The sequence below is a fragment of the Protobothrops mucrosquamatus genome, unplaced genomic scaffold (genome assembly GCF_001527695.2).
Source record: "Protobothrops mucrosquamatus isolate PMUCROS unplaced genomic scaffold, P.Mucros_1.0 scaffold1499, whole genome shotgun sequence".
Lineage (NCBI taxonomy): Eukaryota > Metazoa > Chordata > Lepidosauria > Squamata > Viperidae > Protobothrops > Protobothrops mucrosquamatus.
In genome coordinates, this window is record NW_015387673.1 from 362,388 (window position 1) to 372,938 (window position 10,551).

A 10,551-nucleotide genomic window follows, 5' to 3' on the forward strand; every position below is an offset into this window, starting at 1 on the left:
AAAAAAAGAAAGAATACAGAACCAAGAGGTTGGAGGTGTGATGCTTTCTCTCTTCTCTCACCCAGGTGGCAACTAACACGGAAACAACACGCAACGTGGGCAATGCCATCTTGTACGAAACGGTGCTGACAATCATGGGGATACAGTCTACCAGCGGATTGCGGGTACCGTAAAGTTGCACAATGCACAATTGCACAATGCAAACATTAGTGTTTGATTTCAACCAGCCTTTCTCTCTTTAGCCCACCTGGTGTGTAAGTCCAGGTTTGTGAGCATTGCAATGTGTTGTAAGGATTGTAAGCTTTTTCAAACCCCAAATTCCCTCTGACGTTAGCATCGCCTTCCTAAAATCATGAGTCGGGTAGTTGCACAAACTCTCCTTGACTCAATCTGCTTTCCTAATCCCGCCTTTGCGTCAGATTCATTTTAAGAATTAAAGGCATGTCTTGAATTTTATTATTTTTTTCATACGTAGGTTCTGGCGATAAATATCCTTGGGCGGTTTCTCCTTAACAAGGATAGGAATATCAGGTAAGTAAGTAAGTAAGTAAGTAAGTAAGTAAGTAAGTAAGTAAGTAAGAAAGAAAGAAAGAAAGAAAGAAAGAAAGAAAGAAAGAAAGAAAGAAAGAAAGAAAGAAAGAAAATCAAAATTAAACAAGATTAAAATCCGTTTGATTGGCTTTATCCTTTTCGTTGATGTTCAGATACGTGGCCCTCACGTCGCTCCAGAAATTGTTGAAAACGGAAAGCAATGCCGTCCAGAGGCACCGAACCACAGTCCTCGGTTGTTTGACGGATCCCGACCCGACGGTGAAGAGGTAAGCTGAAGGCCCGAAGGTGGGAGAAGGCTCCACTTCTGATGAGACAGAAGACCGTAATTCTGATTTATTTTTTTCCGCTCTGTAGGAGAGCTCTCCAGTTGAGTTTATCCCTGGTCAACCACGCTAACATTCGCACAACCACTAAGGAGTTGCTGACCTTCATGGAAAGCAGCCCACCGGACCTGAAGTCGGAGTGCACTTCCGGATTGTTCCTGGCTGCCGAGAAGTGAGTCAGTTCCACCATTGCCTGCAAGAGGGCGGTAGAGAGCAGGACGAGCACGTCCAGCTCTGCAGGAATCTTAAGAGCTCTCTTCTGCCTTTTGACTTCCTTCCACAGCTTCGCACCCAACAAACGGTGGCACATTGATACCATCCTCCAGATTCTGATCATGGTGAGAGCAAGGAGGGTGCTACGATCCCCGGTGTCCACTAGGTGGCAGAGGGAATGCAGATAACTTGAATCTGCTGCTGCCCTCTAGAGGTGGTGTTTTGTAGCGCAGGCAAGGTAGATTTTTTTTTCTTACGGGTCTTCCTTTAAACTTCTCCTTGGAGGAGAGCGATAAAAGTCAGAGTAGGTGAAGAGGATCAAATATCCCTTTCCCGGTTCCTCCTGTCTCCTTGGCAGGCAGGCTCCTACATCCGGGATGATGCCGTGCCCAACCTCATCCACCTGATTGGAGGTGCAAAGGAGCTTCATAGTTACGCCGTGCATCAGCTCTACGGCGCAGTGGCCCCAGATATCTCCCAGGTAGGTGTCTGTTTCGGCATTTGCGTGATATCCCGTGAGAACTAATCCAGCAGCAAACATGTATCAATTTTTTTTAACTACAGGTAGTCCTTGACTTACAACCACAATTGAGACCCAAAATTTCCGTTCCTAAGCGAGAAAGCGGTTAAGTGATTTTTTTTCGCCCCATTTTACGACCTTTTTTTGCCACCGTTGTGAAGTGAATCGCGGCAAATCGTTAAGTTTGTCACACGGTTGTTAAGTGAATCCAGCTTCCCCGTTGATTTTGCTTGTCAGAAGGTGGCAAAAGGGGATCATGTGACCTGGGACATTGCAACCGTCCTAAGTACATGCCAGTTTCCAAGCATCTGGATCTGGGTTGTTATCACCATGGGGATGCTGCGACGTAACTGTGAAAAAGGGTCATTAGTCACCTTTTTCCCAGTGCCGTCGTAACTCTGAACGGTCACTAAACGAACTGTTGTAAGATTTTGGTTAGTATAATGGTTATTGACATATTCACCCCTCTAGTTTTCAATAATGGTGCAGTCCAGGAGATCAAAGTAGTGAATATGTGCTTAAATGTGGGTTTTCGGCCGCCATTTTGACTTTTTTGACCCCAGATGCCCTTGCTGCAGCATAAAAGCAGCTCAGGATAATTAAATATTTTAGGAAGGGTTTTCAAGCTCCAGATTTAATTGCTTGCAAAGAAGCCCGCGCAGACAATCGCTCTCCTCTCGTTTTGCTTACGTCTGGCCCCTTACAGAATCCGTCGAGGAGTATTTTTCATTTTCTCCAGCCTTAAAAATTATGTTGAGTTTTGGCACGAAGCCGAGGGAACAAAGCTGCAGTCCCCAGCAGGCCTTGCTCGGAGTAAAACCTACCAATCATCGTGGGAATCATTTCAGGACAGAAAAAGGAGGGATTAGCACGTTCCTGATCTATCCTGGGGAGTCTGAGACCCAAGACTGAACCCTAACAACAATATATCGCACCTCAAAGAAGGGAAAAAAGGGTTTATCCCACTGAAAGCTGGGAACTTGAAAACTGCAGTTCTGCCCGTTGCACACAGGGTGGTGCTCTAATCTGAGAAAAAGGCTGTTATGGTGCCCTCTAGTGTCAGAGGAGAGAAAACTCACATACGTTCTGCCCAGGATGTGTACAGATAGTCCTTGACTTACGAGTGGTCGCTTAGCGATGGTTTAACGTTACAACAGAGCTCCCCAAGATACTTACAATGTGCTTCCAATAATGACCACCGTGGTCGCTTAAGGACCATGGCGGTCACTTAAAAACCACAACGGTTCCTCAGTGACAGTCGCAAAAAGGACATAAAATCAGATCGACCCATTTTATGACTGTCACAACTGGCAGGTTCCATCCTGTGAGCACATCCAATTTTATAGATCTTTTTCACCGCAGTCGTTAAGAAAATCACAGGGTCATTAAGCGAATCCAGCTTCCCGCATTGACTTTTGTTTGTGGGCTAAAAAAACAACAACGCCAAAGATGATTGTGTAAATCCCGGGGTGCCGCAACTGTTGTAAATATGTGCCAGTTGCCAATGAGCTGAGTTGTGATCGGGTGACAGCAGGGGCGATGGCTGTAAGTAAAAGGAATGGGTTCTAAACCACGTTTTTGAGCTAAATGAACGGTCGTAAATTGAGGGCTATCTGGATGTGACATAACAATTGTGCCTTTGCCTCCGTTTGTGTCCCACTGCAGCAACCCTTGGTCCAAGTGGCAACCTGGTGCCTGGGTGAATACGGGCACTTCCTGCTCGATGGGAATTGTGATGAGGTGGAACCACAACAGGTGAGGCGTTCGAAATCCGGCGGTAAAGATCCACGACGGGAAATGGATCCTCACGAATGAAGGCGAATGTACGCATCCCGGGATAATTTTGCAGGATCCAATCTGGGTCTATCAGCGGGACCAGGGATTTTTGCCTTCCGAGCTTCCGGAGTCGTGCTGGAACCCAGAAACTTCTCCGTGTGCTTTGGGCTGTTCTGAGTGTGGTTTTTTGTACGGTACCCGTTGTGTGTAGCTTTTTAGAGGTAGATTGTGTTGGGGTTGATGGCTGGCAATTAAGTCGTTGGCTGTTGTTTCCTTGTGCTGCCAAGCTCCCTCCTCCTAAGTAAATGATTGACGAGGGGTCTGTTCCTCAGGCTTCAATCATTTCCCAGGCTGTTTTTGTACCTACTCAGCCAACAATCTCAATAGCTGTTGATCTTCGTAGCGCCGTATCCTCATTTTTTTATCTTCTCAGGTGGACGCCGAGGATGTGCTAAACTTGCTGGAACGCATCCTCCAGTCACAACTGTCCCTGCCCTCCACCCGGGCCTACGCCCTCACCGCCCTCATGAAGCTCGGGACACGCCTCCAGGACGCGGACATTAAGTGAGCGTGGGAAAAAAATATATCTTATCTTTGATCCCGGACAAGCAAAATTTGCTCCTTAGGTGTTTTTTTTTAATGCATGGTGCAATCAAACCCAGTTTTGTCGGTTCCTTATTGTGTGGTCACGTGATGGTTCCCTTGGTGGAACCTGCTTATCATTGTTGTAAGTTGTGATGGTCATAAAAGGGTCATCCACACGATCGATCTGATTTTATGACCTTTTTGCAACGATCATTAAGTGACCGCTGGGGTCATTATGTGACTACCCTGGTCCTTAAGTGACCATCCCGATTGTTAAAAACTTGGGAGTGGGTTGTAAGTACCCTGTTGTAAAATCGAACGGTCGCTGAGTAACTACTCGTAAGTCAAAGGCTACAATATTTTCATCCTGGGCCAGCAAATGTGAGTTTTCTATCCTCTGACACTAGAGGGCGCCACAGCACCCTTTCTCTTAAGTTAGAGCGCCACCATGTGGGCACCTGGAAGTACTGCAGCTTAAGCTTCCCAGTAGGATAAACCCTTTTACGATTTCCTTGCCCTTGCCCTCCTTTCTCTGGCTCAGAACGGGAAACCCCTAACTCCCATAATCCCCAGCTGGCAGGGGATTATGGGAGTCGAAGCCCAAAGCGGTGACGATTGCAGAGGGCTGCATATTGAACTGAAAATTGGGGCTGGTTAATAAAAACCACCGTTTGAAGTGGGTTTAAAGTTGTGGTCGAGTCTTGTTCTTGCCGCAAATTTGTCATTCCCAGGTAAATAACCAGGCCCTGTTAGGTGCAGCCAGTCCTCAATTTATGACCGGTAACTTAGAGATCGTTCGAAGTTACAATGGAGCTCCTCAGTGTTGACTTCAGGCCTGGTTTTGGAGTTCCAACGGCTGCATACATCCCCACGGTCCCATGGCCGTATTTCGGGCGCTTGGCAACTGACTCGCCTTTACGACGGTCACAGTGTCCTGTGGTCCCATGACTGCAATTTGTCACTTTCCCGGACAAGCAGTCAACGAGGAAAGCCGGATTCGCTTAACGACCATGGTATAAACGGTTGTAAAAATTGGGTCTGGTCACGTGCTCATTCACTTCATGACCGCATCGCTTAGTGACCAAAATACCGGTTTCAACTGTGGTCGTAAGTTGAGGACTACCTGTAAACTGCCGGGGAGTAGGGTTTTAGGGGGTGACATATCAAGAAGAAAACAGAGAGAGTAACTTTCTTTTCTCTCGTTTTTTTTCCCTCTCCTCTTCCCCAATTAAAAGCCGGATCCGGAGTTTGGTCTCCATTTATTGTAGCTGCCACGATGTGGAATTACAACAGAGAGCCGTGGAGTACAACACCCTTTTCCGAAAATACGATCACCTCAGGTACTTGTTAGCTGGTCCAGTCCATCAAAAGCCCAATGATTCTTAGTGCGTGGGGGGAGGGGGGCAAACAAATCCCTAAGTTACTAGTCCTCATTGCCTTGCGGGAACAAACTGTACAGATGGACACAAGGAAAGGAGGGCTTTTATAGTTCTTTGGAAGCCCTTCTTACTCTTTCGTCATCATTAGGGCTTATGTCATTTCTTCCTAATCCTTTTACCCTCCTTCATCCCAAAATCCCTGCCAAACCAAAGCAGCAGACACAATGAGGACAAGAAACCTGATTTGTTTTTAAATCAGAAGAGCCCAATTTTATTTTATTTTATTTTTATTTGATAGTTTATTTTATTTTATTTATTTGATAGTTTTTTTATTTTATTTATTTGATAGTTTATTTTATTTATTTGATAGTTTATTTTATTTATTTCATATTTTATTTTATTTTATTTATTTCATAGTTTATTTTATTATTTATATATTTGATATATTATTTTATTTTATTTATTTCATAGTTTATTCTATTTTATTTATTTCATAGTTTATTTATTTGATAGTTTATTTGATTTTATTTGATAGTTTATTTTATTTTATTTATTAGATAGTTTATTTGATTTTATTTATTTGATAGTTTATTTTATTTCATTTTATTTATTTGATAGTTTATTTTATTTTATTGTTTATTTGATAGTTTCTTTTATTATTTTATTTTAGGTTTTGGATTTTGGTTTAGTTTAGTTTAGTTAGCCATATTTCTCAACCTTGGCAAAGCTGAGAACGATGGGTGGACTTCAACTCCCAGAAACCCTCATGGCATCGTATGCTTTGGGCTCAGTTTAAAAAAACTAAATTCTCCCATTTAAAAAGATGGGATCCCTTCCGTTTAAATCAGCAGGGAGACTCTGGGTTAATTTTCTGGCATCCAGGGAAGGGGAATGCTTTTGACTTTGAACAAATTTGAGTAATTATTCTGTTCACCTCAAGATGGGGGGACTTCAACTCCCAGAATTCCCCAGCCATGCAAGACACCCTGAGGAATTCTGGGAGTTGAAGCCTACCCATCTTAAAGCAGCCAAGGTTGAGAAACATCGCACCAACCATTCATACGCCTGACTGATGCCAGCAAAGAAAGATCTAGAGTCTAGACCAGGGGTAGGCAACCTTGGCTCTTTCATGACTCGTGGACTTCAACTCCCAGAATTCCTGAGCCAGCATGGCTGACCTATACTATACCTGTACATTTGGTTTGTCTTGCCTAAATGTAGAACCTCACTTTTCTTTGAAGACGTTTCGCTTCTTATCCCAGAAGCTTCTTTGGCTCTGAGTGGACGGTGGGGAATGGAAGGACTTATACTCCTTTGCAGACTGCTGGTCATTTGCCTTCTTTTTAGAGAGTCCTTGAGGCCACTTGGAGGTTTGTCCCAAAGGTGCTTTTTCAGGTGGGAACTGGATTTCCTTGTTTTTCTTTGAAGACGTTTCGCTTCTCATCCAAGAAGCTTCTTCAGCTCTGATTGGATGGTGGGGAAGGGAAAGATTTATACTCCTTGCAGACAGCAGGTCATTTGCATTCTTTTTAGAGAGCTGTTGAGGCCACTTGGAGGTTGAGTTGTGTCCTCGGGATCACCTGACTGGTGCAAACACAGGGGCAGAAAACATCCTGTCGCCAAGAAGGCTGCACACCCATTTGCATTGCTCAGGTGACCCTGAGGACACAGATAAACCTCCAAGTGGCCTCAACGTCTCTCTAAAAGGAGGCAAATGACCAGCTGTCTGCAAGGAGTATAAATCCTTCCGTTCCCCCACCATCCAGTCAGAGCTGAAGAAGCTTCTGGGATGAGAAGGGAAATGTCTCAGCTGGCTCAGGAATTCTGGGAATTGAGGTCCACGAGTCATAAAAGAGCCAAGGTTGCCTACCCCTGGTCTAGACCAATCCTTGAGCAGGGCTGGACTAGAAGACCTCTAAGGTCCCTTCCAACTCTGTTACTCTGTAATTCAAATCATTTGCACCATCCTCCCCACCTTGTCTTGTGGGCTGAAAAATGACATTTTCAGCCATCCCGTTTTCCCTTCCTCATCCAGAGCATCCATACTGGAAAAAATGCCCGTGGTGGAGAAATTTGGTGAGGACAAGGAGAGCCACGAAACAGATCAGAATGGAAATGAGATTGTTACCCCAATCGTCCTGCAGGGGGAGCCATCCACAGAGCCCAAGCAGCAAGAACCTAACCAGGTAGGAGATGCAGTTCCCAGCTTTGGGCAGCAGGGGGCAGACGAAGCCATCGAATCCTGAATGGAAGAGGCATATACAGTATCAATCTGATTATTGCTAGAAGGGATGTAATTTTAAACCTAATTTCTTCTCTTGCTCCGTGATTACTAGCCCAAGTTAAACGGAAGTCCTTGTAAAGAACAGCTGGGAAGATACAGGTCGTCCTCGGCTTACAACGGTTTCATTTAGTGACCGTCCGGAGTTACAACGGCAAGGAATAAAGCGACTTGGGACCATTTTTTTCTCAGTTACGGAGGGGACTTCAACTCCCAGAATTCCCCAGCCAGCCTGGGGGATTGTGGGAGTTGACGTCCGTGCTTCTTAAAGTTGCCAAGGCTGAGAAACAACTTGTTCTTTTTTTCTTCCTTGCGTCCAGCAGAAGGAATGGGTTTCGAGGTCACCCAAAAAGCTGAGCAAACCACGACTGACGATCAGGATTTGTGGCAGTCGTTCTGATCACGAATCGTGGTTTGCTCGGAAATTAAAACGATTTCCTTTTTGGTCTGTTTATCGCCAACAAACAGAGGTTTCTAAGAGATTGGGCAGCCATTTATCTTGGAATGGTATACTACAGAATCTCCTGCTTGAGCAGGGGGTTGGACTAGCTGACCTCTGAGGTCCCTTTCCGACTCTGTCCTTCTGTTCTTGTCTTTCTCTGTCTAGGTCTTCGATCTCTTGGACCTCCTTGGAGAACCTGTCGATACATCTCCGGCTCCATCCAAGCCAGCCCATTCGGGAACAGGATCTCTTCTTGGTTTGCTTCAGGATCTAAAAACTCCAGGTAGAATAAGAGGGATCTATTAAGCAAAGAGCTACGGAGATTCTCCGTCATCCAGGCCATGGTTGTCCCAAAGATGCTTTTTCAGGAGACAACTGGACTTCCTTTTTCTCTCTCTCTCTCTGAACATGTTTCGCTTCTCATCCCAGAAGCTTCTTCAGCTCTGACTGGATGATGGAGAACGGAAAGATTTATACTCCTTGCAGACAGCTGGTCATTTGCATCCTTTTAGAGGGTCGTTGAGGCCACCTGGAGGTTTACCTGTGTCCTCATGGAACTTTCTTCTGATGCTTTGAAGACATTTCCCTTCTCATCCCAAAAGCTTCTTCAGCTCTGACTGGATGGTGGGGGAATGGAAGGATTTATACTCCTTGCAGACAGCTGGTCATTTGCCTCCTTTTAGAGAGTCGTTGAGGCCACTTGGAGGTTTATCTGTGTCCTCAGGGTCACCTGAGGGGTGCAAATGGGTGTGCAGCCTTCTTGGCGACAGGATGTTTTCTGCCCCTGTGTTTGCACCAGTCAGGTGATCCCGAGGACACAACTCAACCTCCAAGTGGCCTCAACAGCTCTCTAAAAAGAATGCAAATGACCGGCTGTCTGCAAGGAGTATAAATCCTTCCCTTCCCCACCATCCAATCAGAGCTGAAGAAGCTCCTGGGATGAGAAGCGAAATGTCTTCAAAGAAAAACAAGAAAGTCCAGTTCCCTCCTGAAAAAGCACCTTTGGGACAAACCTCCAAGTGGCCTCAAGGACTCTCTAAAAAGAAGGCAAATGACCAGCTCTGTCTGTAAAGGAGTATAAGTCCTTCCATTCCCCACCGTCCACTCAGAGCCAAAGAAGCTTCTGGGATGAGAAGCGAAACGTCTTCAAAGAAAAGTGAGGTTCTACATTTAGGCAAGACAAACCAAATGTACAGGTATAGTATAGGTCAGCCACGCTGGCTCAGGAATTCTGGGAGTTGAAGTCCACGAGTCATGAAAGAGCCAAGGTTGCCTACCCCTGGTATAGGTGGTACCTGGCTCAATAGTAGTAACTGTGAGAGGGACCTCGGAGTCCTAGTGGAAAAATCATTTAAATAGGAGCCAGCTGTGTGCTGCAGCTGCCAAAAAGGCCAACACAATCCCAGGCTGCATCAACAGAGGGACAGAATCAAGATCACCTGAAGTGTTAATACCACTTTACAAGGCCTTGGTAAGGCCACACTTGGAATACGGCATCCAGTTTTGGTCAACACGATGTAAAAAAGATGTTGAGACTCTGGAAAGAGTACAGAGAAGAGCAAAGATGATTAGGGGATTGGAGGCTAAAACATAAGGAACGGCTGCTGGAATTGGGTATGTCTAGTTTAATGAAGAGAAGGACGAGGGGGGACATGATAGCAGTGTTCCAGTATCTCAGGGGCTGCCCCAAAGAAGAGGGAGTCAAGCTATTCTCCAAAGCGCCTGAAGGCAGGACCAGAAGCAACGGATGGAAACTCATCAAGGAGAGAAGCAACCTGGAACTCAGGAGAAACTTCCTGACAGTTAGAACAATTAACCAGTGGAACAACCTTGGAGGTCATCTAGTCCAACCCCCTGCTCAGGCAGGAAACCCTACACCATCTCAGACAAATGGCTGTCCAGTCTCTTCTTAAAAACCTCCAGTGTTGGCGCATTCACCGCTTCTGGAGGCAGGTAGTTCCACTGGTTAATTGTTCTAACTGTCAGGAAGTTTCTCCTTAGTTCCAGGTTGCTTCTCTCCTTGGTTAACTTTGGTTAACTCTGCATCGGTCTGGACCAGACCCACCTTTTCTGAAACAAACCGCCTTTTCCGCAGAGGCCGCCCCCTCCCGCATGGAGGTCTGCAAACAGAACGGGCTGCTGCTGGAGTTTTGCATGAGTCGGGCGCCACGGGAACCCACGTTGCTGCTGATCACGGCCACGGTGACCAACACCAACCCCGGAGACATTGAGAACTTCTCCATGCAGGTGGCGGTGCCCAAGGTGAGGAGGGTGGGGAGGAGGAGGAGGAGGAGGAGGAGAAGGAGGAGGAGGACTATAGGGTCCTTGGTGCTCTCTGAGTTTTCTCGCAGAGGTTTCCTGACCCAACTAGATAACATTGTCCAAACTATAAGGGGGGAGGAGGAGGAGGAAGAGGAGGAGGAAGAGGAGGAGGAGGAAGAGGAGGAGGAAGAGGAGGAGGAGGAAGAGGAGGAGGAGGA

The 10,551-nt window shown here is 46.0% G+C and overlaps 1 protein-coding gene across 1 annotated transcript in view; it reads left to right on the forward strand.

Annotated features, from left to right (window-relative positions):
- The window catches only part of AP1G2 (adaptor related protein complex 1 subunit gamma 2), a 27,812-nt gene that overhangs the window by 12,293 nt on the left and 4,968 nt on the right, over positions 1 to 10,551 (forward strand). Inside the window, exons 9-20 of the mRNA XM_015822243.2 lie at positions 66 to 164; positions 476 to 531; positions 705 to 818; positions 907 to 1,047; positions 1,159 to 1,213; positions 1,447 to 1,569; positions 3,274 to 3,363; positions 3,818 to 3,948; positions 5,205 to 5,309; positions 7,384 to 7,534; positions 8,237 to 8,354; positions 10,167 to 10,333. Coding sequence (XP_015677729.1) covers positions 66 to 164; positions 476 to 531; positions 705 to 818; positions 907 to 1,047; positions 1,159 to 1,213; positions 1,447 to 1,569; positions 3,274 to 3,363; positions 3,818 to 3,948; positions 5,205 to 5,309; positions 7,384 to 7,534; positions 8,237 to 8,354; positions 10,167 to 10,333 — 1,350 coding nt within the window. The remainder of the gene's footprint in view (positions 1 to 65; positions 165 to 475; positions 532 to 704; positions 819 to 906; positions 1,048 to 1,158; positions 1,214 to 1,446; positions 1,570 to 3,273; positions 3,364 to 3,817; positions 3,949 to 5,204; positions 5,310 to 7,383; positions 7,535 to 8,236; positions 8,355 to 10,166; positions 10,334 to 10,551) is intronic.